This window comes from Sapajus apella, unplaced genomic scaffold, assembly GCF_009761245.1.
Source record: "Sapajus apella isolate SASKATOON/1434 unplaced genomic scaffold, GSC_monkey_1.0 scaffold31, whole genome shotgun sequence".
Lineage (NCBI taxonomy): Eukaryota > Metazoa > Chordata > Mammalia > Primates > Cebidae > Sapajus > Sapajus apella.
In genome coordinates, this window is record NW_022436971.1 from 15,406,495 (window position 1) to 15,433,238 (window position 26,744).

At 48.8% G+C, this 26,744-nt stretch overlaps 1 protein-coding gene across 6 annotated transcripts; it reads right to left on the bottom strand.

Moving 5' to 3' along the window:
- Nucleotides 1-26,405, bottom strand: RRM2 (ribonucleotide reductase regulatory subunit M2). 6 transcript variants are annotated; one of them, XR_004273722.1, is made up of 12 exons: nt 26,156-26,336; nt 25,993-26,067; nt 25,535-25,678; nt 25,247-25,363; nt 24,229-24,362; nt 22,091-22,185; nt 21,829-21,962; nt 20,456-20,560; nt 20,257-20,370; nt 8,891-8,970; nt 6,887-7,162; nt 1-150 (listed from the first exon to the last, which is right to left on the bottom strand). XR_004273722.1 is itself a non-coding variant. In XM_032294151.1 (11 exons), the coding sequence occupies exons 1-11, from the start codon at nt 26,252-26,254 to the stop codon at nt 7,084-7,086; spliced, it is 1,179 nt and encodes a 392-aa protein (XP_032150042.1). In that variant the 5' UTR covers nt 26,255-26,327; the 3' UTR covers nt 6,886-7,083. The 6 variants fall into 6 exon arrangements, 3 of the variants coding, with proteins under 3 accessions (XP_032150042.1, XP_032150044.1, XP_032150043.1); XR_004273721.1 differs by having other exon boundaries at nt 25,535-25,681; nt 26,156-26,327; XR_004273723.1 differs by having other exon boundaries at nt 8,480-8,970; nt 25,535-25,681; nt 26,156-26,326.
- Between the last annotated feature and the right edge of the window lie 339 nt (nt 26,406-26,744).

The window sequence follows — 26,744 nt, forward strand, 5'->3', positions numbered from 1 at the left end:
GGTCTTGTCTTATTTGTTGGACATTTTTGGATTAACAGTAGGCAAGAGGTGAGGGAGGGAGCAGAGAATTGCCGTGATGCTTACTGAGAACTATGCCAACCTTAGCCTGCTGTTTCCTCGGTATTGCTGATAGCTTTTCCTCTTTTTTTCCTAGAAAAGAAAAAAAAAAAGAAACCTGAGCCCATGGGGCCTTGTATAATAGCTTGACACAGCACAAAAGCTAGTGGGTCCTCCATCTGCTCCCAGAAACCAGATCAAAGAGAATAGAAAAATAAGCCCAAATCCCCAACCTCATACCACACACAGAAATTAACTACAAAATTAACTACGTTTAACTAAAAATGCAGCATAGACCTAAACGTAAAACTACAAAGTACCTAGAAGAAAACATCTTTGCATCGTAGAGCTGAAAGAGATCTTTTCTTTTCTTTTTTTTTTTTTTGGGCGAAAGGGCCTTACTCTGCCACCCAAGTTGGAGTGCAGTGGTGTAATCTTGGCTCACTACAACCTCTGCTACCCAGGGTCAAGTGATTCTCCTGTCTCAGCCTCCCAAGTAGCTGGGATTACAGGCACACAAACCATAAGCCAGATGCTGTGGCTCATGCCTATAAACCCAGCATTTTGAGAGGCCAAGGTAGGCAGATCATCTGAGGTCAGGAGTTCGAAACCAGCCTAGCCAACATGGGGAAACGCCATCTCTACTAAAAATACAAAAATTAGCTGGGTATGGAGGCACAGGCCTATAATCCTAGCTACTCGAGAGGCTGAGGCAGGAGAATCGCTTGATCCCAGGAGGCGGAGGTTGCAGTAAGCAGAGGTCACACCACTGTACTCCAGCCTAAGCAACAGAGTGAGACTTCGTCTCAAAAAAAAACTAATAAAGCAATCATCTCCAAAAAGCAAGCAAACAAAATAGATACAAGAGCTCAGGGGGAACATAAAACCGGAGCTGACAGAACTAGAGAATGAGGGAAAAACATCACATCTTCAAAGTCATGACGAAATGGAAAGCGGGGCCGAGGAGCATCAAAGATGCTCAAAACACAATCAAGACACTGAGAACAAGGCTGAGGAAAGTGAGCAAAAGGAAATGAAAACAAACGCTGTAAAGAGATTACAGAGAAAATGACAGATTTGGAAAATCTACAAAGGACCCATCATATATCCCAGAATAGAAAACTGAAATAAAGGAACATAAATATTTAAAGATATCATTCAAGAAAATTTTCCTGAAATAAAAGAAGATAAATCTACAAACTGAAAAGGCACACCATGTCTTGGGGAAAATGACAAAAATCTGTCAATACAGGCCGGGCGCGGTGGCTCACGCCTATAATCCCAGCACTTTGGGAGGCCGAGGCGGGTGGATCGTGAGGTCAAGATATCGAGACCATCTGGTCAACGTGGTGAAACCCCGTCTCTACTAAAAATACAAAAATTAGCTGGGCATGGTGGCGCATGCCTGTAGTCCCAGCTACTCAGGAGGCTGAGGCAGGAGAATTGCTTGAACCCGGGAGGCGGAGGTTGCGGTGAGCCAAGATCGCGCCATTGCACTCCAGCCTGGGTAATAAGAGCGAAACTCCGCCTCAAAAAAAGAAAAAAAAAAAAAAAAAATCTGTCAATAACAAGATAACTTCTATGAAAGCAACTAGACTTAAAATATAAAAGAAAGGGAAAAAGCTAAATAGAGAAGACTTTGGACAGTCAAGTGAAAACATCAATTCATAAAGGGAAACAAAACAGAAGTTAACTCAGACTTTCCCACGATGGCACTTAACTCTAGAGACAAGTGACACCTGCGAAGTGCGGACTAAGAATTTTATATCCTAAAACGCTGTCGATCAAACATGAAGACTAGAAACCTGGTTGAATATGCAAGAACTCAATAATTCTTTTTCATTTAGTCCCTTTTGATGGAACTGCTGGAGAAGGAATTTCAGCAAATCAAGAGAAAAATAGGAAAACAGCAAAAGAACTGACAGTGAGCAGTGAATCTATCTGTAGGGCCAATGTGAGCACTAAGGTCGTATATAAATTAAAAATCCCGAATTTAGAAAGGATACAGTAAACAAAAATTGTGAAGAAAAGGAGGAAAGAAGAAAAGAGTTGTTAGTCTCTGATGTTCTTCTTTTCTTTTCTTTTTTTTTTTTTTAATCAGAGTCTCACTCTGTTGCCCAGGCTAAAGTGCAGTGGCATGATCTTGGCTCACAGCAACCTCCACCTCCCGGGTTCAAGGGATTCTCCTGCCTCAGCCTATTGAGTAGCCGGGATTACAGGCACCAGCCACCATGCCTAGCTAATTTTTATATTTTTAGTGGAGACTGGGTTTCACCATGTTGGCCAGGCTGGTCTTGAACTCCTGACCTCAAGTGATCCACCCACCTCAGCCTCCCAAAGTGCTGGGACTACAGGCATGAGCCACCGCACCTGGCCTAAGTCTCTGATTTCTTTATCTTTCTTGTGGGGGAGGGGACAAAAATAAGAAAAAGAGAGCATAGAGATAGAAGCACATTTCAAGACAAACACTAAGAAACACAAAATAAAAATTGGATGGCAAAAAAAAGAAGAAGGAGTAAGAGAGAAAATACTCACTTTTCATAAGTGCTTTTAGTAGGAAACATAATGCTGAAAAAGGAATTCAGGGCAAGTGTGAAGGCGCACACCTGTAGTCTCAGCACTTTGGAAAGCCGAGTGGGCGGACGGCTTAAGTCCAGGAATTTGAGACCAGCCCAGGTACAGTGGTGCCAGCCTATAATCCCAGCTACTCGGGAGGCTGAGGTGGGAGGATCACCTTTACATTAGTGTACTATGAATGTTAAACCCAATTCTTTTTTTTTTTTTTTTTCAGACGGAGTTTCGCTCTTGTTACCCAGGCTGGAGTGCAATGGCGCGATCTTGGCTCACCGCAACCTCCGCCTCCTGGGTTCAGGCAATTCTCCTGCCTCAGCCTCCTGAGTAGCTGGGACTTCAGGCACGCGCCACCATGCCCAGCTAATTTTTTTTTTTGTATTTTTAGTAGAGACGGGGTTTCACCATGTTGACCAGGATGGTCTCGATCTCTTGACCTCGTGATCCACCCGCCTCGGCCTCCCAAAGTGCTGGGATTACAGGCTTGAGCCACCGTGCCCGGCCTAAAAACATTTTTTTTAATGTATGACAAACTCCAAAGGAAAAAAAAAGAAGCTACCACCTCTGGGGAGAAAAACTCTTGACAAGTTAAAGGGGAAGTCAAAACCAACATCTATGGCTGGGCACGGTGGCTCACACCTATAATCTCAACACTTTGGGAAGCTGAGGCAGATGGATCACTTGAGGTCAGGAGTTCAAGACCAGCCTGGCTAACATGACAAAATCCCGTCTCTACTAAAAATACAAAAATTAGCCAGAAATCACTTGAACCCGGGAGGCGGAGGTTGTAGTGAGCCAAGATAGCACCACTTCTCTCCAGCCTGGGCAACAGAGCAAGATACCGTCTCAAAACAAAAAACCTCTGAAACTCAGAATATACAGAAATAATAAGGATGAAAACACTGCACAGCAGATTCTACTTAAAGAAAAAAAAAGTTCTCAGACGAAAAGCTATAGTTTTAAAATCTTATCTTTTCAGGGACTAGGGGAAAAAAAAAACCTTATCTCTAGCCAGGCACAGTGGCTCACGCCTATAATCCCAGCACTCTGGAAGGCTAAGATGGGTAGATTTGCTTGTTGCCTGGGCAACAGGGCAAAACCCCATCTCTACAAAAAAATAATAATAATAATAATAATACAAAAATTAGCTGGGTGTGGTAGTGCACGCCTGTAGTCCCTGCTACTCAGATGAGGTGGGAGGATCGCTTGAGCACAGGAGGTGGAGGCTGCAGTGAACTACAGTTGTGCCACTGCACTCCTGCCTGGGCAACAGAGTGAGACTGTCTCAAAAACAAAAAACCACCAACAAGACAAAAAATCCTTATCCTTAAATAAAGAAACGAAATTATACATCTAACACAGAAAGTTAGAAAAGAAACAAAACAAACCTTTAAAAGGTACAAAGAATACACAAAAAGTGAAGATTAATGGATTAGAAAATGAACACACAGGCATTTCCTCACTATCTGTGTACGCCGTCCCCATGCTCAAAACGGGGCCAAGCTGGGGGTCACTGCCCTTGCACTGTCCTCTCCCCTCCCTCCTTCTCCTCCCTATCCTTCTTGGGGCTTACCAGGCACCGCCTCAAGGCCTGATCCACCCCCACCTCACCTCAGCTCTTCTGCGCCGCTCCAAGGATGGCCCACCTGCTTCAGGGGCAGAGGGGACACTCAGGTTGCCCAGTGCGAGGGGCCTAGCAGCCCCCAGAGGATGACCTGTGTCATGCAACGGCTGAATGGATGGACCAGCAGGTGGCAGCTATGGACACAAGGCGGACACAAGGCCACTCACACCCCTTCCCTATTCTGCAGAGCAGAGCCCGCCCCCACCCTAGCTGCACATGTGAATTACCAAGGAGCTTTTAAAATGCCAGGGTCTGGCCACGCACACAGGCTCTTGCCTATAATCCCAGCACTTTGGGAGGCGAGGTTGGCGGATCACTAGGTCAGGAGATGACCATCCTTGCCAACATGGTGAAACCCCATCTCTTTTTTTTTTTTCTTTTTTTTTCAGCAACTCGAATTCAAACATACTCCAAGAGAAACCCCATCTCTTCTAAAATACAAAAACTTAGCCAGGGATGGTGGTGGGTGCCTGTAATCCCAGCTACTCTGGAGCTGAGGCAGGAGAATTGCTTGAACCCAGGAGATGGAGGTTTCAGTGAGCCAAGATTGTGCCACTGCACTACAGCCTGGTGACAGAGAGAGACCCTTTCTCAAAAAAAAAAAAAAAAAAAAAAAAAGCTGGGGTCTAAGTTCCTTCCCCATGCACTCTGATTGAACCAGCTCATGTCTCTCCACATTGGTCATCTGGTTCCAAACAGCAAGGAGCACTGGGGAAAACGCAGCCCAGGGCATAGAAAACAGTGGGTGTTCTGAAGCCATTATTTGGAGTCTAAGCCTCATCTCTGCCTCTCACTGGCTGTATGATCTCAGGCTGGGACCTTACCCTCCCTGAGCCTCAAGGTCGCCATCCGTAAGATATGCTTCCCTCCCAGAAGGCGCTGGGGATGGGTGATTGTACATGTAAACCTTCGGCTGCCTCTGATTCCCAGCAGGTAGGCTAGGCTCCAGGACCACCTGTCCCCTCTAGGGAGTCCAGATGTGAGTAAACAAGGGTAGGGAGGCTAGCCCCCCAGACGCAAGCAGCCTTGGATCCACAGTACCAGCTTTGGGGGCTATTCTGGTCCCAATTCAGAATTCTTGGCTCCTGGCTCAATGGGCTTTGTCCCAGAGATGTAATTTCTATTTTGATTCCATGTGACATTTAATGAAATGGCTTTCAGACACCACGCAGTGTCTGAGTTATGAAACCACAACTTCCGGATCTTCAACGCACCTCACGATGACAGGACCCCTCTTGCTGCTTCCAGAGCTGCCCCAAGTCTCTTGAAGCCTGGGTGAGGACTGCCGAGGTGGCATCTTCACTCCAGAGTCCCTGCCCCAGGCCCACTGCCTGGCACTCGTGTCTCTCTCCTGGTTGGACTCTGACTGACAGCAGCCCCTGCCTGGGCTCCTGCCTCAGTCTCCCACTTGCCAATCCAGTGTGCTGTTCTAACTGCAGATCAAAAATATTCAGGGAGACAGGAAGCCAATGTAGAGGCTTGCAAACAGCATTGTTCAAAGAACAAATGAGCCGGAATAGAAGCAGAACAGAACACACCAGAAGGAGCTGCACACGGCAAGGGCGACTGCGACTCACAAGCCCAGGATGTCAGTATGCACGCTAGGTCTCTATTTGCGTGAACCGGAGGAAATTTTGAATGACACTGCTCTAACCCACCACCAGGCCACTCCCCAGTTACAACTTTCAGGATGGACTTCAGACCCCTCCTGAAAACCCCTCCAGACCTGGCCCCTGTCTACCCACCCACCTGGCCCACAGCCGGCTCCCACCACACTGAGCTGCTGGCTTCTGCAAACTCTGCCAGGAGCTCCCACACCTGCCTGGAATGCAAGAGCCTCCCTCCTCCCACAGGCCTCCTTCCCACAGCCTCCACTCTCCCACAGACTCCTATCAATCCTTCACCCTTCAAGGGAAGGGCCACCTCCTCTGTGGTGTCTCCCTGATTCCCAGCCTTGGGGGGTCCCGACCCATGCTCATGCTCCACTTGCACACTTTGCATAACGCCATCACCCCTGCCAGCCTGGGGGTCACTATTGCTTCCATGCCTCCCTGCCCTTCCCCAGTGGACAGCCGGGACTTCCCTCTCGGGGGCTGGCTGAGCCCCTGGGTGCTCGCTGTGGTACCATTTGCTGACAGCAAGTGTGGGCTGACACTGGGACCCCTCCCAGGTGACCCTCTTCACATGCTGACCCTCCCGGGGCAAAGATGATCTCCTAGGTTCTATAGAAGCAAAGATATAAATATTTCTGGAGCCCTTCCGTTCCAAAGGAAGTGAAAGTCCTACAATTTCTCAACAACTTGGCTATTAAAAATAGGAATTCCACCTACACGCCGGAACAGTTTGCCGGGGATGGTGGAAGGGCCAGAATCGTGAGGTCACACATGTTTTCAGAACTGAGAAAGCTGCTGGGCCCAGAAGCTGAGCGTTGTCAGAAGGCAGGCAGCTGTCTACAGCTGGTGCTACAGCCCCGAGGCCCCAGAAATCTCTAGAACCACAGGGACGCCAAATGGTACTCTGCCAAGAGCTTCTCAAAACTCACTTCCCCACCACATTGTGAACATCTGCACAGCACAGGTTCCAAAGAAAACTGAAAAAGAAATCATGCATCAGCAAGCAGATATGACACCTCACCTTCGACCTCGGAAGTGTGGGAGATGCCTTGGGCCCGGCTCCTGCTGCCACCTCCTTCCACTTCCGTCCTCAGAACACAGCCCCGGGCCAGCCCAGAGCTGGGGTCCCCTGAAGATTCAGTCTTCCGTGTTCGTCTTCTGGCCCTCAAGGCCTGAAGCTCCATCCTTCCACCACCCCTTTGGGTTACAGGAGAGTCCTCAGCAGGCGCTGTGCGTGAACAGTGACGGCAAGGCGGGCATGCATTCTGTCAGCATCCACAGCCACTCGAGAGACAGCCTGAGTGGAGACGGGAGAGGAGGGGGAAGGGGAAGAAAGTGGGCAGAAGGGCCAGGCGCGGTGGCTCATGCCTGTAATCCCAGCACTTTGGGAGGCTGAGGCAGGCAGATCACGAGATCAAGAGATCGAGACCATCCTGGCCAATATGGTGAAACCCCGTCTCTACCAAAAATTCAAAAATTAGCCAAGTTGTGGTGGTGCGTGCCTGTAATCCCAACTACTCGGTAGGCTGAGGCAGGAAAATCGCTTGAACTCAGGAGGCAGATGTCGCAGTGAGGCGAGATTGCACCATTGCACTCCAGCCTAGGCGACAGAGCAAGATTCTGTCTCAAAAAAAAAAAAAAAAAAGTGGGCAGAGGATGCAAGCCCCACTGATGCCCCCCACTCTGCAGGCCAGAGGCTCCAGTCATGGTCTCAATAGGCCCTGCCAGTGCAACCCGCATGTTCCCGCGTCAGACACAGCAACTTCCCCTGAGGGTGACTTACTCTCTCATGCATTCAACAACACTACGAGTGCCCAGCCAGGTGCTAGCTGAACCCACAGTGAGGACATAGACCCCATCCCTGCCCGCAGGGCACTCACAGCTGGAACAAGCCATCAGAAGCATGTATCATTCTATACACTTTTGATAGCATGAAAAAGTGGAGTGCTAAACACCCGGGGCCATGAGGGCAGGGAGGGGCCCTAATCTGGCCTCACTGGGTCTGAGGAGGCTCCTAGGGAAAGTCACCTCTAAGTTGCGACCTGAAGGATCAGGAACGGGTGGGTGGGGACAAGGTCCAGGGTAACAGAACAGCCTGTGTGAAGGCAGGAGGCTGGAGGATGTTGTGTTTAAGAAGCTCAGGCTCAGGGAGGTTCAAGGCAGAGGTGACCCGGGAGCCCGCAGGTACCTGGGCTCAGGTAGGGCAGAGAGCTGCGGTGAGGGAAAGGGGCTCACACGACACAGCCACACGGTCTGAGGTGCTGCCCGAGAGACCATTCCAGATGCTCTGTGTGCAATGGTCTGGGGGAGGGGGAAGGGAGGGGAAGGGGAGTCTGGCCATGCTGGGGGCCTGAGCCCTGGAATAGGAGGGGTATCTCAGGACCGCACTGTCTGGGGTGTGCGGCGAGGGGAACGGGTGGGTGAAGGCTCCCCCGCCTGGCCACACGTAGAACAGCAGGGGCTGGCAGGGCCTGGATTTCTGCCGCGCGGGGATCGGGCAGGGGTGCGTGGGGGCGCTGTTCACTGAGGTAGGGAACAGCAGGTGATAGGCCCAGCAAGCCACCTCCACGGCGGCGCCTCTTCCCCCACCCTGCAAGTTGCCATCATTTCTCACCTGGAAGCTGCAACCGCCTCCCACTTCCACTGGCGCACCTGACACGCAGAAGCAGGGGTGTCCCTTTCAAGACGGAAGGCTGATCAGACCTTCCCGAGCCTCTCGTCCCCTTAGAAATGAAATCCAGACTCTTTACCTGGGTCTGCAGACCTGCCATGTACACACCCTCTCCCCTCTGACCCGCGCATCTCCCAGCCCTCACTCCGCTCTGACCACTCACAGACGCGCCTGCTACGGGGCCTTTGCTCTTGGCCACTCTCTGCCTGAAACACGCTTTCCTCCCCTAACCATGTGGTTGGTCCCCACTTCCTGCGGTTTCCTCTCGTCTCCCCACATGAAAGAGAACAGGGCATCGCCCGCCCCTTCCTCCCTGCTTTCCTGGTCTTCAGAGCTTGTCACCCTCTGACTCACCACACTCTGGGAGGGTGATGGTCTCTGTCTCCCCGAGGGCGTGGACTCCATCTGCTCAGCACTTCCTGGACTCCCAGCACCTGCCGCAGAGAGCACAGGACGGCTCAGTGACTGTGTGCTGGAGCAGCCGCCTCCCAGCCCACGCCCCGGGCTATAGCCGACTCCCGTGGCCTTTTTCCCATGCCTGGAACAGTACCCCACCCTCACCTGCTCTTTCCTTCCCAACAAGAACAGGTCGAGGGCTCTTGCCCTCCTTCCAGCCACTCTTCTTCCCAGAGCTAATCACATCCTCCTCCATGTGAGCTTGGAACCCTTAAGCACATGGGCTCTTGACTCCAAAACCAGACACCAGGCCTCCTCCATTCCAGCACAACCACAGATAATATCCGATGTCCACCACTGCCCAGGCCTCTGCTGGCAGTGACCAAGGATGCAGAAGCAGACGATGCACTCCCGCGAGGGCTGCCAGTCTCCCCGGAGAGGACACACTAACATGGGGACGACATCCTAGTACAGCACAAGATGCATGTCAGTGAATGGAGCTAGGTGGCACCAACTCTCTGAAGCTCCGAATGGAACACAGGGATCGGGGGTGGGGTGAAGGGAAGATGGGATAGGAGGTGACAGTTTTGCCACCTGCAGACTTAACACGAGTCCCAGAGCACACAGCTGGTCAACAGCAGAGCTGAGCCTGGCTGGGTCCATCAGGCTCAAAGCCAGAGGTTTCTGAACTCAGAATGCCCCCCACTGGCCAACTCCTTTGGACAGAAGCAACTGACTCCCACCTCACCACAAAATCCCAGACTCCTAAGCAACTTCCAGAGGCTAAGCACATTAGTGGGCAGACACACAACTCACAACATGGGCCCTGCACATACATGACAGCAACATAGGCAAGACGCAGCCCCAGCCCCTGGCTCACAGGAGCTTGGGCCACCAGCCTCCACATGCCCAGAATACCTCCCCCTAACCCTGGTCCAGAGCTCAGGGTCCCTCTGCCTACAGCCTTCCAGGGACCCAGAACAGTCTTCTGCCTGGGTAGCTGCTTCCCCCAGTGGCTGCGAGTGCTCATCAACACTTATTATAAGAACATTATAGGAGCATTTAAACAGAAAAATAGAATAGAAAGAAAAACTGCTCTCTCCCAACCCGCCCAAGGCACCTCTTCATCTCTCCACGTGGGACACCTTCCTCTCTATCCATATGTACACATTTTTATGACAACATAACCACAGTGTACCCATCATTTTATGTTCTGCTATTTTATCATTTTCCTGTAAACAGCTTTCCATGTGTTTAAACCTGATCTGCATATTCCTCATCTAGAGTGAACTGGTTAGCACTCCGTTAATAACCAGCTCTCTGAGTGGGCACTCGCTGGCTCAGCCACCACCAATGCCACGCACTACCTTCCATCAGCTCCACTACGGACCCTCGGAGCTCATCAAGCATTTTCCATAAAGACAAATAGAAAATACAGGCCACAGCAGCTATTCTAGTCTGCTATCCGTGGTGAAGGCAGCCACACACCATACAAACAAGTGTGGCTGTGCCCCAACAAAGCTATTTATGGGCCCTGAAATTTGAATTTCATAGAATCTTCATGCAACACGAAATGTTCTTTTGATTTTTCAGACACATCCCCAGCTTCCAGTTTGTACAAAACCACACAGGAACCCGATCTGACCCACTGGCTGTTTCCTGACCCCCGGCCTTAGTACTTCTGCTCCACTAACATTGGAGGATCCAGGAGTGGGGAAGGAAAGTCCTAGAAAGGAGTGAAGGGGGAGGGCGGAAACTGAGGAAGCGAAGGAAGGCCCAACAGACCACTCTCCGTGTTCCAGAAAGTTCTAGGTCTTGTTTCCAATTCCCAAGGGCCCTGGGACAGTCAACTCTCTGAAACTCCCTGAACAGAGGAAAACTGAAGCCTGGGACCAGAGAGATGGCTCAGCACCTCATTTTCCCAATGGAGGGGAAGGGTCACCAAGAGAGATGGGGAAAGGGCAGACCCCAATCCGCTAACTGTCCTCTCCTCCACCCCCACCAAGGTGGTGATTCCAGCCTTTGACACCCCCATTTCTAATCTGCTTGTCACCAGCTCACAGTGGCATAAGTCCCCTCCAGACAATGCCCCACGAATCTTTTTAATGACAAGCGGCCTAAAATGCCAGGAAAGCTCCTTCTGAAATGAAAATCAAACTTCTCTCTGTGAGGCAGACCCATCCTCTGCTGCCCTGGCATTCTAAATCATCTCTTAGAAATAAGAGCCAGTGCCTTTGCCAATAACTTCTACTTTAGATGTGCCAGATCAAACCCAGAGACAGAAAGTGGCCCAGTGGCTGCCCGGGGCTAAGGCGGTGGAGGGGAGACAGGGCGTGACTAATGGACACAGGCTCTTTTTGGGGTGGGCAAAATGTTCCAACTGTAGGGATGACTACCGGTACCCGTGAATATACTAAACCACTGAACCACACATTTTATTACTATTTTCTTTTTATTTTTTGAGTCAGAGTCTCACTCTATCGCCCATTGCATTGGAGTGCAATGGCACAATCTCTGCTCACTGCAACCTCTGCCTCCTAGGCTCAAGCAATTCTCCTGCCTCAGCTTCCCAAGTAGTTGGGATTACAGGTGGCTACCACCATGCCTGGCTAATTTTTCCATTTTTAGTAGGGTTTCACCATATTGGCCAAGCTGGTCTCAAACTCCTGACCTCAAATGAGCCACTCGCCTCGGCCTCCCAAAGTTCTAGGATTACAGGAGTGAGCCACCACACCTGACCAAGAACCATACAGTTTAGATGGGCAAACTGAATGGCATGTGAAAAAAGTTATTTATCAAAGCATGCCAGGCACTTTACTCATATAAATTCTCACAAGCCCATTTAGCCTGGATTGCAAATCCTAGTTCACAGAGCAGGGATGTGACCTCCCCAACCATTTTATAAGTAGTGAGACTGGCTCCAAGGGCAGTTAGTTTTCCAAAATGGAGGTGACAGGCCAGGCATGGTGGCTCACGTCTGTAATCCCAGCACTTTGGGAGGCTGAGATGGGCAGATCACTTGAGGGCAGGAGTTCGAGACCAGCCCAGCCCACATGGTGAACCCATCTCTACTAAAAACACAAAAGTTGGCTGGGTGCAGTGGCTCATGCCTGTAATCCCAGCACACTGGGAGGCCAAGGCAGGCAGATCACCTGAGGTTGGGAGTTCAAGACCAGTTTGACCAACATGGAGAAACCCTACCTCTACTAAAAACACAAAATTAGCTGGGCACAGTGGCACATGCCTGCAATCCCAGCTACTCAAGAGGCTGAGGCAGGCAAATTGCTTGAAACCAGGAGTCAGAGGTTGCAGTGAGCCAAGACTGCATGATTGCACTCCATCTCAAAAAAAAGACAGGAGGCAGAGAGGTGATGGTTCCTAAAGTCAGCCATTTGCTGCAGCGGCTCCTATGCCAACAGGATTTGGAAGGGACCTACATCAGTCCAGGGGAAGGCCAGAGCAGCTGCAAGACCTATTCCAGCCCTCCAAAGCAAACCTCTTCCCATCTCGTCCTGGCACCCCATCTGGAGGAGAGGCTAGACCCCCCCCAACCAAAGCAGAGAGGGAAGACTCAGAGAGGCTAAGGGCAGGCCTCCGCCAGGCAGCTGCTGCCCAAAAGGCTTTCTGGAAACTAAAACCTCCCCATTTTCCAAGGTAAGTCACTGCTTCCCACTCACCCCATTCCTAAGCATGGGGATCCATCCGGGCATGTGAGTGCCTGTCCCTAGACTTTCCTTCATGGCCATAAGCTACCTTTCTAGCATAGTACTCAGGGCATCACAGGCCTGTGACACTGACTTGGGAGTCCCAGGCAGAAGCAAATTGAAAGTAGCCCCACTCATGATGTACACAGTAAGAGAGCCCCTGGTCCTATTAGGGCAGGATTCCCACAGCCACAGTGACAAGGGGCAAGGCAGAGCTCACCCTCCCCCACTACCACAGTGAAGTGACCAGGGAGGAAGGGCAGGCTAAAGGTGGGCATGACCAAACCCTTCCACATGGCTCACTGGCCAGCTGGTGGTTTCAGGACCCATTCCTTGAGTGGACAAGCATGAGGCGAGCAAGTGTGGGCTCTTCCGTCGAGAGGGGCACGTGCAGTGAAGGGACAAATATGGACAGGTTCAAGTTCTGGTTGACCACTGGTTTTTGTGCAGCCCAGTCCTCTGTGAGACACATGGCCTCCAAGCCTCCCAGCCACATCTGTAAAATGGGGGTGAGCATCTCTGCCCCAGGGTGGTTGTGCAGATCAAGTGAATTCTGTTGGGGTGGGACTGCATGTGGCAGGAAAATCAACCCTATCCTATCAGGAATGTACTGATTCACTTCAGTGAGACATCCGAGATGGGCTTCAGGAATCGCTGGACTCAAAATGAATGTCATGAGGCTTCAGCCTCTCTGCAGATCAGCTCTCCTCTCCTCAGAGCGGAGGCCCCACTCTTGGACAGGCCTACGGTCATGGTGCAGCCTCCCTTCTCCCCACCCCCACAAAGTAAAAGCCTTTAAGTGTGGCTCATGGGGTCCTGGTTGTATGGAATCTAGAATCTCAGAGGCTATGGTCAGGGCATTTGTTTTTAAGAGTGGGTCTTGCTCTGTTGCCCAGGCTAGAGTGTAGTGGTGCAAACATGGCTCACTGCAGCCTAGACCTCCTGGGTTCCAGTGATTCTCCTGCCTCAGCCTCCTGAGTAGTGGGGCTGCAGATGCATACCACCACACATAGCTAATCTCTCGAAATTTTTCTGTAAAGATAGGGTCTCCTTATGTTGCCCAGGCTGGTCTTGAAATCCTGGCCTCAAGCAATCCTCCCAGTGTTGACATCACAGGCACTAGCCACCACGCCCAGCCACACCTCTAATAAAGTACAACAGGGTGTCAAGCAGCAGCCTCTAGGGGAGAGGATGCCTTTTCAAGACCACACCCACACCTGACACAGATTCCATTGAGGAAGATTCCATCTTGCCAAAGCTTGGAAGGACAGCACCCTACACGGTGGAGGCCCACCCACACTCAGGAGGGCTCAGCCTGCCCCAGACTAAGAGGCCCCAACATGTCCACCAAGGCACATCTGCAAACCTGGCTTTCCACCTGGCATCACACGGGCTTCACCCCCTGCCCCTAAAGATTCCAGTGTGTCCAGGCTGCATAATCCAAACCATTCACTTGTGAGCAGTCATCTGACCACACCCTACCCCATCTAGGCTGGCCCCAGCCCACTCCGACGGTCCTGCCTGGACACAGGATGGAGCATCTTCTCACATCTGGTAGGAATGCGAGCTCTCACGCAATTCCCTGTAGAGCCATGAAGTCTCCGCAAGTGGCATAAAAGCAAACCCAGGGACCATGTGTAGGACCAGAGGACAATGCGTAAAAAACACATGACTAAAGGGGATGTGGGAGCACCAAGACAACACCTGGCTTCACCGCTCTGAGCCTAAGACCGGACTCAGTGCCTGGGGAGGCAGGGTTGAGGTCACATCCAAATATTGTTATCATTGTGTTTTCACAGAGGAACAATCATTCTTTAGGCCAGTAACTTCCATCTCCAATGGGCTTTTTGCTTTAGTCTTTTTTCTATCACAATTGTTTACATTCTTGTTTTGTCTGTAAATCACTTATAGCCAGAATTTGAGCCTTGAGTTTTAACTCTTAAGTCTCTTTGCATCTACTGTGCTTTTATTTCTACCATCTTGACTTGTTCTCTGCTGCCCCACCTAACCCTTTCTGCCTTCTACCAAGCCCATCAAGCTTTAACTCCCCCCACCCCACCACCCACTTTGGAAGCTGAAATTCAATCTTTATCCTTTATCCCCTGCAGTGTCCACTATTCTAGTTCCATTTGTTGTTTGAGTTTGGGTCTCACTGTTGCCCAGGCTGGACTCAAGTGATTCTCCCACCTCAGCCTCCCGAGTAGCTGGGATCACAGGCATGCACCATCATGCCCAGCTTCCCTATGATCCTGGCGATTCACTGTGGACCAACCAGTATCTCTGCTTACCACCATCTTTTCTTTTGGCTCAATTTGTTAGGAATTATTTTGATTCAGGGATGTGAATGGCAAAACCTTGGCATGCAAATGTATCTTACTTCTAAACAGTTTAGTCCAATGATTCCCTCAGCATTGAAGATATGTCATAAAAATCTTTTGGTTTCTATTGACATCTTCAGTTAATGATTTTTCCTTTTGTTCATGTTCTGCAGCTTCATTCAAATGAGCCTAGGAATGAATGTGTCTTAGCTTCTCACTTGTGATTCTTTGTGGACTTCCTGATCTCAAGGATGAGTCCATTCTGGAAAGTCACCAGTCATTACCTCCTCAAACACTGCCTGTCCACTCTCCATGCTTTCTTCCATCTACTTTCCAATAATTCCCTCAGACACATCCCTTCCAGTTCATGCGCCCACTCCTCAGCTGTCTAATCTAAGCTGTGTTGAAAGAGCTCTGAGCCTGAACTCCAATAGTTACGCTGTATCCCATTCTTCCTGATTCTGAAAACGTATTTCTTCACCGTACCATGTTATTTTTTCCTTTTATCTGTTGTGTTACTGGGGCCCTGACTTTATACCGAGGTTTTGGTCCCAACTCCTCCCCTGGTTTAGATCAACCTCTCCCTCCAAATCCAACTGCCCATCAGCTGTCACTGTTCAGTTTCTCTAAGGGACTAATGACCACTCCTAGGGCTGCTATGGGCTCTGGGGTTCCATGGTCACTTCCTTTGTTCCCCAAAGAGGTCATTCTCCTTTCCCAAGAGGTGACCATCTATTTAACTTTTTTTTTTTCCCAAGATGGAGTTTTGCTCTTGTTGCTCAGGCCAAAGTGCAATGGTGTGATCTCGGCTCACTGCAATCTCCACCTCCCAGGTTCAAATAATTCTGCTTCAGCCTCCTGAGTAGCTGGGATAACAGGCGTGAGCCACTGTACCTGGCCTACCTACTTAACTTTTTGCTGTGCTATTTATCATACGCAGGTGTTTGAAGCAGGAGGAGTTTGGTTCCTTAGTCCACCACCTTGCTTGAGCCACTCCAGTCTCTAGAGCCAAGGCTAAGGTAAACATGACTAATGAACCTTAAGCAGCAATGGGCTCAGCCATTCTCATAATTAAAGAAAAAATCCTGATGTAACATATTCCCTCCAGGGAATGGCAGGGAGACACCACTGATGTGTTCCCTGTGTCCAGACAGACACCAGGAGGGTAGCCCTCTGCACTCCAGAGGGACAGCTGGAAGAGACCAAGCCACACAGTCCTGCTGTGGCCACTCACTGATGAGGGGCTGGGCCTGTGGCTGTCTTGCTAAGAGGCGTTAAACCATTATCGGGATCTCCAGACCAACACTGGCAGGATCACTGATCCTCAAAATACAGCCAGTTATCTCCCCAGTCAGGTGGCAGTTAAACACCCATCTGGTTCCTGCTTCGTAAGGATGAAGTCCTCAGGTCAGAGGCCACAGCAGTACCAGCAGGTGAAGGGAGGTTTTTGCAGGTCTGCTCTTAGCAGCAAGGCAGGGCCACTGCAGCTGGGCAGTGCCACGAACGTGCACACACAATGAAATGTAACCCTTACATAAACATGTCTAGAACTGATGCACATCAGGAAACATCTGGAACATGCTAAAACTGAGCAGGGCTGTCTTTTCCAGAAGTGAGAGCCAGAAATTGGTAGCTTTTAAAAGCCCCCAGGTGATTATAATTCACATCCAGGGCTGAAACCCATTGGTTTGACCTGTATGTCAGCAGCCCATCCCACCTAATCTGAAATGTCTGAGATCTCCCATTAAGATTACAGGGTCCCTGGTTTTACCCCCAGACTGATTCAGGGGGAGGATGATCTAATGAGTACCCAAGACAATCAGCTCAGCAGCCTGACCACTCACCGAACTCTGCAGGCCCTCCTCGGGCAGCATGGCAGACATGTTCTATAGAGTATGGCAGCTGGCTTGGGGACAGGGGAGCAGAACAGGGCTGCAGGCCACCCGCAGGGGAACTGTTCTTGTAGTTGGTCATCATCTTGAAGCCTGGCTGCCCTGAACTTCTGCAACAGACCTGACATTACAAATCAAATGACCTTCACTGAACACCTGTAGGTGCAAAGGCAAAGCTCTCTACCAGGGTCCTCTGGGACACAGAACACACCTTTACCAAAGTTACCATCCATCCCAAAATACTTCAGTTCCAATTCGTTTATTTCCTCATGCATCAGTCACTTAAATACCTGACCCTTGAAGGCCTTGTGCTTAGAAATTAGAGATAGGTAAAAACGTGTGTCCTCAAAGACAACTTTCTCTTACAGAGCAGCACGGGAAGGGGGAAGGAATCTTAATGAGGAAGCAGGAGTGGGAAGCAGCACTTCAAACACTAGTCCCAGGTACCCCTCCAAGGATACATCGTCTCCCCATGAGGCCTCTCCCAACCACTCCCACCCACCTTAGAATTCTCTGCTGCTCCCATTCACTGCCCAACACTTCCAATCTACTCATCCATCAGTTTCCCTCTCTAGGAGTAAACCTGAGCTCCAGAAAGAAGGGCCTCCCCTCTGGCTCAGGACCTATCTTCCTGAATTAAAATGCAGGTGGAACATGGTACCTGAGAGAGCTGCTGCTTGTTCAATGAACTGAATGGCAGTGGCCTGAGGTACAAGGAATAATAATTGGTTCATCTGGGGATGGATGGGTGTCAGGAATTCTAAAAGGCTTTATGAAAGTGGGTAGGATTCCAAGTCAGGAAAGGGCTTTTATAGACAGAGGGAATGATCCCAACCTGTGCAGGAGTCCACACAGGTCAGTCAGATGAGGGACAGCAAAGCAAAACGCCAGCTGGGAAGACCTGTAGCCCCGCCTGTTTTGCAAATGGGGAAAAGAGGCCCAGGAGTGGCTTCCCACAGTGGCGAGGTTACCTTGGCCCCGGCTTCACAGACCCCACATGCACTATGGCAGTTTTTAATTTTGGGCACCACCTTTTGGGTCTACCTGTCTCCTATATACCATGTGCCAGAACAGGCACAAGGCAAGTCTCTTGCCCAGAACCAGTGGAAAGCAAATGAACTCATTAGCCTTTACAAAACATACTTTATGTTGGCAGAAGTTAATCCTCACATTATTCAGCTAATGAGACAGAATCCTAAAACCTGATTCTAACTTCTGCCTGTATCCCACAATGCAAGGCAAAGCCTTTCTTTATTTTAATCTGGATTCATTAACTTTACCTGATAATAACTCACAAGCTAGGAAAAGATATATAAAGATTTAAAAATTGACTATACAATAAATGATGAAAACTAACAACAGAACACAACAATGTTCAAATAGTGAATACAATTAACAAATGGGGCCAAAAGTCAACATTTATCTTGCATCATCTTTCAAGCAATGTCTCAACTTTTTTCTCCCAAACGTAAAGGCAGATTAATTCAAAGTAGCCCTATTAAGAATATTTGTTTGTTTCCTTTTGAAATTAATATTTGAATGGAAACTGTATTAATGACTCACGGCTTCTAAACATAAAGACAGATTTTCTTTTCTCTCAAACATAAAGGCAGATTAATTCAAAGTAGCCCTATTAAGAATATTTGTTTTGGCCGGGCGCGGTGGCTCACGCCTGTAATCCCAGCACTTTGGGAGGCCGAGGCGGGTGGATCATGAGGTCAAGAGATCGAGACCATCCTGGTCAACACGGTGAAACCCCATCTCTACTAAAAATACAAAAAATTAGCTGGGCATGGTGGCACGTGCCTGTAATCCCAGCTACTCAGGAGGCTGAGGCAGGAGAATTGCCTGAACCCAGGAGGCGGAGGTTGCGGTGAGCCGAGATCGCGCCATTGCACTCCAGCCTGGGTAACAAGAGCGAAACTCTGTCTCAAAAAAAAAAAAAAAAAAAAAAATATTTGTTTCTGTCTGAAATGAATATTGGAATGGAAACTGTATTTATAACTCATGGTTTCCTACTGAAGTTTAAGATTCGCCTAGATGATGGTCAGATTTAGACAATGCTAGAATAAGACACCAGTAATTATTTCAAAGTATGAACTACAGGCAAATCTAAAAGGACATAATTTAAAAATTTCTAATTTAAAAAACATAGTAAATATAAATGAATTAACTCACACAACCTACTTACATACAAACAAAACTAGAATAAACAACAATTTTGTCTCTTAACAGGAGCAAGATCTTAGGTGGGTCATTTTGCTTAAGGATGACTTGAAATTTTACAAGACTACCTTAGCTCCCACATATGAAAACTCTTCAAGGATCTTATCAACTAGAAGTTGGGGAAACTACAGTGAGAAATAAAATGAAGCGGCTTCTCACCCATATGAAGGCCCAGATCATGCCTAAATTTCTAGGGATTTAACTTAAGAAGCTCCTTGCCCTGAGAGATTCCTTGATCATACAACACTCTACTCAGATGGGGCAGAGAATCCCAGAACACTACCCAAGCCACAGGAGAAACACACAACCCATCTTGTATCTGGCACCAACAGACTAATATCTAGGTAAACACAGTATTGACTTTAAAGTTGGTTAATGAGTATTTTAATTCATTAAAATAAAAGAAATTACATGCTTAGTCTATACAAGTTTAACCTACTTTATTTAGTCCCTTAGTGAATTGTGAATTGGCTCCTGTTAGTGGTCAGGAGAATGCTTTGTGCTTGGTGTAGAAACCAAATAAATCAAGTTATTATCATCTTTTGAGTACAAACAATGTTTGTTTGCAAAGTGCCAGTTTTATATTTAAGTAAACATTAAAATCTGCATTGAAGCAGTGAGGCTGCATCTTTCAACTGCCTGTGCTGGTTAAATGAAATGTTTAATCCTGCCGTGTTGAGCTCACTAGAAAGTCACCCCTCACTTTAAAGCCAAGAAGACTGCCACTGTCACTGCTATGGTAAGTAACAGCCAGCCAGCCTGTTAGCAAAAGGTGATAGCACCAGCATTATAAACAAACAGGACTGGTTGTGAGGTAGCTACACAGTTTTAAAGATGCTGTTAATGAACATTATGGACAATGCATGGTGTAGCTAGTTGATAACACTTTAGCTGATTTTTTTCATGAGATGGAAAAAAAAATCAGCAAAATAAAGGCACATCTTCAGTTCATTTAGAAGTCAGCATCCAAGGTAAAAGAATTCTCTGTTGGACTTGACATCACTCCCATCCTCTGATACTCGCCTACTCTCTTCTCAAAGAAGTTAGTCTTTCCTTCCAGTGAAATATTCTCCATAAAGTCAAATGGATTCTCTACTCTGAAAACCTGAAAAGGTTCACATCAAGATATAAATACAGAGCACCAGTTTCAAAACAAGCAGAAGGCTATGTAAACAATACTTTACCTTGCTAAAACCCAGTTCCAACATAAGTCTATCTGCCACAAACTCAATGTATTGCTTCATTAGAGTGCAATTCATCCCAATGAGCTTCACAGGCAAGGCCTCAGTGAGGAACTCCTAGGAACCAAAATACAGCTTCTGAATACAACGAAAGCAGACATTTTCTAGCAAGCTTGAATGACCCCTTTCCTCACCCACTTACCTGTTCTATCCGAACAGCATTGATAATTATTTCTTTTACTCTCTCCTCTGATGGTTTATGTACTAGGTGTTTGAACATTAGGCAAGCAAAATCACAGTGTAAACCCTAGAAAAAAAAAGTTCAAGATCACTAAAGCCAGAGGACTTCTGTCATTAACATAGAATATGAAATTACTTTATCCTTTTCTGCATTCTCTTTATCCAACATACTCATATTGAGAGCACTTCAACTCTCAATGGGAAGATGACTAACTAATGGCTTCTCTTCTGCTGATGTCACCAAGGCAAGCTCAGTCCCACTTAAGGCCCTCAAAGTTGCCACCTAGATAAAAACAGGCAGTCTATTTCTTGCTCTGCTCTGTGTGGTGGCAAAGGAGGAGTCAGAGCTTCACTCAAAATATTCTTTTTACAGCCATGAACACTTATTTTGCCACTACTCCCAGCAGGAAAGGCAAAATTCAGTGATAAGGTTAGTTTTTATATGTTCAAGAAATTTGTATGCAATTTCAAGTAAATCAAATTTGCAAGTTAGCGCATTAAACCCCAAGCTTTACAACTTATCTCCCAATCCAGTAAGGAAGGTCTTCCTATAAGGTAAGACCAGCCAAGTTTGGCTTCTTCCTTTTCAAATGTGACTTAACCAAAGACACACGCTAGACCAAAATGTATGTTCATTCCACTGAGATGCTAACACTGAAGTAGAGAGGTAATTTCTAGATCAAACAGGAGAAACATAATGGCTACTATGAACATTTATGGAAAAGGGGGTCACATATAATACCACGCAAAAATAATAAAACATCCCTTAAAAATCCCAATCCCATCAAGAATTTGTAGTTTTGGCCAGGTGCAGTGGCTCACAACTGTAATCCCAGCACTTTGGGAGGCCAAGGCGGGAGGATCACCTGAGGTCAGGAGTTCGAGACCAGCCTGGCCAATGTGGTGAAATCCCATCTCTACAAAAATACAAAATTAGCCCGGCATGGTGATGGGCACCTGTAATCCCAGCTACTTGGGAGGCTGAGGCAGAAGAATCGCTTGAACCCGCAAGGCGGAGACTGCAGTGAGCCAAGATCGCACCACTGCACTCCAGCCTGGGTGACAGAGCAAGATTCCATCCACCCAAAAAACAAACTTGTACTTTTTTATGCATTCAAAGCCTATAAGGCAATACATATGTAGTAATGTATTATAGAGAATACAAGTAACTTCAGTAAAGTATTTCCTTCTTTTGTAAAGTATGTGTACGGTTGAACTCACACATTAAACGTGGATATATGCCATCTAGTATCTCAGGTCCCCATCAGTAAACACCAGAGCATGCCCGAGGTGTGTTTGGGGCTCAGGTTACCCTATGATTTGATTTAGACTCACCTCATCTCTGCTAATAAGTTCGTTAGAAAATGTGAGGCCAGGCATCAGTCCTCGTTTCTTGAGCCAGAATATGGATGCAAAAGAACCAGAAAAGAAGATGCCTTCTACTGCAGCAAAGGCTACGACACGTTCACCTATTTAAGAGTTAACAGCAATATTATTCTAGTGAGTAACTGTTGGTATTCATAGGAAGAGTCAACCATCCAGTAACATTACACGGAAAATGCAGCTCAGGTTGAAGTAGGGGCAAGGGTCTCCTTACCATAGGTAGCCTCTTTGTCCCCAATCCAGCGCAAGGCCCAATCTGCCTTCTTCTTGACACAAGGCATCGTTTCAATGGCATTGAAGAGAAATTCCCTAGTAGGCACACACAGCATCAGCAATTGAAGCATTACAGTGAAAGACCCCCGATTACCAGCTGCTAGATAAGAGCTCTGGGACAAAGGCCAAATTCAAGTATTTGCTGATTCTCTTCCCAAAGGAAGAACCCACATCGAAATGTTTTATTTTACTGGTCAGCTTTTCCCTCCAGTGTTAAGTCTCAACTTTTGATCTACGTTAATACAAATGTGGGTATTCTGTAGTTCATATGGAGCTTCAGGGTCTACAAACAGTAAAACGTGGTTCAGTACAGCAGGGACATTTGTTGCCTTTATTATTTCAAGTCCAGATCATAGTTCCATGTGACGAACCATAAAATTTAAATTTAAAAAACCATAAAATCCTAACTGCCATGCTATTATCGGACTATCATTGGGTGCATTACTTGGCCCCAATTGCCACATCTGTATCATAAAATAATTAAACCAATAAACTAAGATTGCTTCCTACTAAAATTCTGTCCTATACTGTCAATCCCAGGTCAGCAAAGTAAATCCATGGGTATTACAGTTAAGTGGGTCTCCCTTACCACTCACCTCTGCCTCCCTTTATTCTGGTGCCCACCTTGAGAGGCTGCTGATTTCCCAGCCTGTTCCTACCCAGATGACCTTGTGTTCTGAAGCCAAGGTCACCAGACATTGGGCAGCTTTCATTTCTATTTATTTATTTAAGGGATGAGGGTCTTACTCTGTTGCCCAGGCTAGAGTGCAGTGAGATAATCATAGCTCATGTTAAAACCAAACTCCTAGGCCGGGCGCGGTGGTTCAAGCCTGTAATCCCAGCACTTTGGGAGGGCGAGGCGGGTGGATCACGAGGTCAAGAGATCGAGACCATCCTGGTCAACACGGTGAAACTCCGTCTCTACTAAAAATACAAAAAATTAGCTGGGCATGGTGGTGCGTGCCTGCAATCCCAGCTACTCAGGAGGCTGAGGCAGGAGAATTGCCTGAACCCAGGAGGCGGAGGTTGCGGTGAGCCAAGATCGCGCCATTGCACTCCAGCCTGGGTAACAAGAGCAAAACTCCGTCTCAAAAAAAAAAAAAAAAAAAAAAAAAAAAACCAAACTCCTGGGCTCAAGCCATCCTTCTGCCTCACTGTGTCAAGTGGCTGGGACTACCAGCTCACACTACCGCATCCAGCTGCCTTTTATTCTCTTTCCATCTCACTGTCCTTCTCTTTGAGACCTGGGTCTGCTTCTCCCTTGCTTTTGAGGCTTCTCCAGCAGAACTTCCTGATCCCACCCATTCTCCTTCTGGTCATTTGCCCCCAATCTTTGCCTTCGTTTCTCAATTTCCACCTACATAAACATATTCAAATCTCTTCACCCAGAACGAGTTTCCTCAGTCCTTTCAAGTTACCACTTTCCTGTTCACGTACTTCTAATTTTACAACAGCCACATTAGGTATCAGCACCACTTCTACTCCATACAGAGGCTCCAGTCCCTAAAGCTGACCTTAGTGTCTAGACTACTCCAACAGCCCGTTTCTAACCCATCGCCTCCAATCAATCTCCAAAACATAAAACAGACCTTATGCTACCTTTATTCAGCCAAACTGCTGCATGCCTAAATCAATCTCAGGGCTCACTGCTGCCTCTGCCTGTGTAACTCCTCTTATTTGCCTATAGTGTACTGCAACTCCTTAGCAGGAAGTCCTCCCCGCCCTTCATCCTGCTGCAGCCCCACATTCTAGTTTCTCAACAAATTTACCAAATGACCAAAGATGGTCAGACATAGGTTTTAGTTTGTCTTACCCAACATGTAGGAATTCCTTTAAAAGAAGGCTTTAGATTGGTAGGCATTCAACTCTAAAAGTGGAGCACTTTCACAACTCTACGTGAATTATAAAGTGAATTTAGGCCCCTTGCTAAGAGCAGACATGACCACAGGTGCTGGAAATGTCTATGACTGTCTGCTTAGTCATTCTGGAGTCATTTTTATCCCTACATGAACTAAAACTTTGTCATAAATCAACAATTAAAGAGTCCTAAAAATCTTGGCATACCACTTGAATACTCACCTTTCGTTGGGATCTTTTATGTAAGTGTCAATAAGGAGACTATACATTTCAGAATGTATGTTTTCCATGGCAATTTGGAAACCATAGAAACAGCGGGCTTCTGTAATCTGAACTTCTTGGCTAAATCGCTCCACCTAGTGGCAAAACACAAAGTCAAGCTTGGGAAAAAACTAGCCGCAGCAACTCTTGTAAATGGATAGTGGAAGCATCACGTTCTGTACCATTATATTTCTTTCTATATATATTTCATCCAATTCCTCACAGTTCTGTGATAAAATGTGATATTTTGTATCATATGCTCAATTTAAGATCAGGAAATAGAAACATATAAATTAGGAAATAATTGAGCGCTCACAGAAATCCTAATTTATGTCAAGAAAGATCTGTTCATAATAAGAGATACAACCAAATTGCTATTAAAACAGCAAAGCCACCAAAAGGAGGGAGCAGAGCAGGGCATGGTGGCTCACGCCTGTAATCCCAGCACTCTGGGAGGCAAGGCGGGCGGATCACCTGAGGTTGGGAATTTGAGAACATCCTGGCCAATACGGTAAAACCCTGTCTCTACTCAAAATACAAAAATTAGCCAAGCGTGGTGGTGCACGTCTGTCATCTCAGCTTCTCAGGAGGCTGAGGCGGGAGAATCGTTTGAACCCAGGAGGCAGATGTTGCAGTGAGCCAAGATCGCGCCACTGCACTCCAGCCTGGGTGACAGTGAGACTCCGTTTTTTTTTAAAAAAAAAAAAAAGGCGGGAGCAGATGTGGTGGCCACAGGGAGTCAGCCTATTACTACCACTTAACATGGCCTCAGTTTCTCTAGAGTCAGGAAAATACCATGCAAAAGAAAGAACTGCAAAGTGTGTTAAAAACAGGAAATGCCATGTAATATAAAAACCAGCTTACACACACATATGCACTCAGCGAGGAAAATGTTGGACTTACAAAGAGAGACAAAGAGAGCGCACTGGTCCGACCCCAGATCGTCAAGTGAATGCAAGGTTTTGTTCTGGAGACTCACCAGGTTTTCATTCACTATGCCATCGCTGGCTGCAAAGAAAGCTAGAACGTGGGATATAAAGTGTCTCTCCTCGGGCTTCAGGGATTCCCAGTGCCGAGCGTCCTTGGACAGGTCCACCTGCGGTTCGGCAGTCACAATTTCAGCACAAAGGAAGAGAGCGGAGCCTGCAGGACTCACGCCGACCACTCCGAGGTTACAGTCAGCCCCCCTCGCCAACCCGAACCCCCAAGTGCATTTCCGAGGCGTCCCGGGGGCCCCTGCCCGGCTCTCCGGGGGTCCTCCGCTCACCTCCTCGGCGGTCCAGAAGGAGGCCTCCGCCTTCTTGTACATCTGCCAGATATCGTGGTACTCGATGGGGAAAACGACAAAGCGGCGCGGGTTCTCTCTCAGCAGCGGCTCATCCTCCGCGCCGGGGGCGGCCGCTCTGGTCTTCTGCTGGGGGAGAAGAGCAAGCATTGAAGTACGGGCGAACCTCGTGAAACTGTCGTGTTCCCGGGCCAAGTCCGTTCCATTGGCGGCAATTTCGTGGCGCCCCATGTAGAAGGAAACGGGGCTGCCCCGTCGCGCTCCGTGGGTCACAGCAGGGGCGCGCACGCCCGAACCGGGAAACCGGCCGCCCGGGGGAGGGGCCGCCTTGGCGGGAAACGAGCCGGCGCGGGAGTGGGAACCGCTGAGGAAACAATGCAGCTTTGGCGCCAAGAGGCTCGAGGCCGCCCCCGCCCCTCTGCCCCGCGCCCGCCACTCACCGGCTCCGCGGGCTCCTGGAAGATCCTCCTCGCGGTCTTGCTGGCCAGGACGCGGGTGCCGTTCAGGGCCGGGGGCTGCGGGACACGCGTGTGAGTGAGGGGCGGCCGGCCTCGCCTTCCCTGCCTCCCTCCCCCGCCCGCAGCGCCCGCCCCGCGCGCTCACGGTGTTCTCCTTGTCGACCAGGCTGAGCCCCTTCAGCGGCGAGAGCTGCAGCTGCTGCGGGTCCGTGATGGGCGCGAGCGGGACGCGGACGGAGAGCATGGTGGCGGCGCGACGAAGGAGAGCTGGCAGTCGGGGCCGGGCGGCTGGGAAGGGGCGCACGGGCAGCACACCGACCCAGCCGCCTTTAAATGTCCCGCGCCGCGCACTCCCCGCTCTTCCCATTGGCTGTGCGCTGCCTCCGCCCTTCCCATGGGCCCCGCTTTGCCCTTGGCGAGTCGGGCCTGGGTCTACCTCTGGCAAGGGTCCCGGCCCTTCCCATTGGCTATGCGGTGCCCCGACCCTTCCCATTGGCTGCGCTTTGCCCCTACCCAGGCTGGCCGTGGGGCCGCGCGCAATTTTCAAGCGCTGCGCGGGAGCCTCCGCCGGCGCCTTCCGGGGACCCCCGGGGACGCCCCCGGGACCTCCCGGGATACCCCCCCATCCGCTGGCTGAGTCGGGGGCGCTGCCGCCCGGGCCCCCATGGGTCCCATGGGACCAGGGTCGCAGCCCCTGAGGGTCTCGGAGGCCTTGGCGCGCGCGGGCGCCAGTT

Excerpts from the sequence above, each read along its gene's own strand:
- RRM2 (XM_032294153.1), bottom strand. The coding sequence starts at position 26,377 with ATGGGAAGAGCGGGGAGTGCGCGGCGCGGGACATTTAAAGGCGGCTGG. Across the intron at positions 22,186-24,228 it reads ATAAAAGATCCCAACGAAAG|GGAATTTCTCTTCAATGCCA; the intron begins GTGAGTATTCAA and ends TGTGCCTACTAG. Across the intron at positions 20,371-20,455 it reads ATGCTGTTCGGATAGAACAG|GAGTTCCTCACTGAGGCCTT; the intron begins GTAAGTGGGTGA and ends TTTGGTTCCTAG.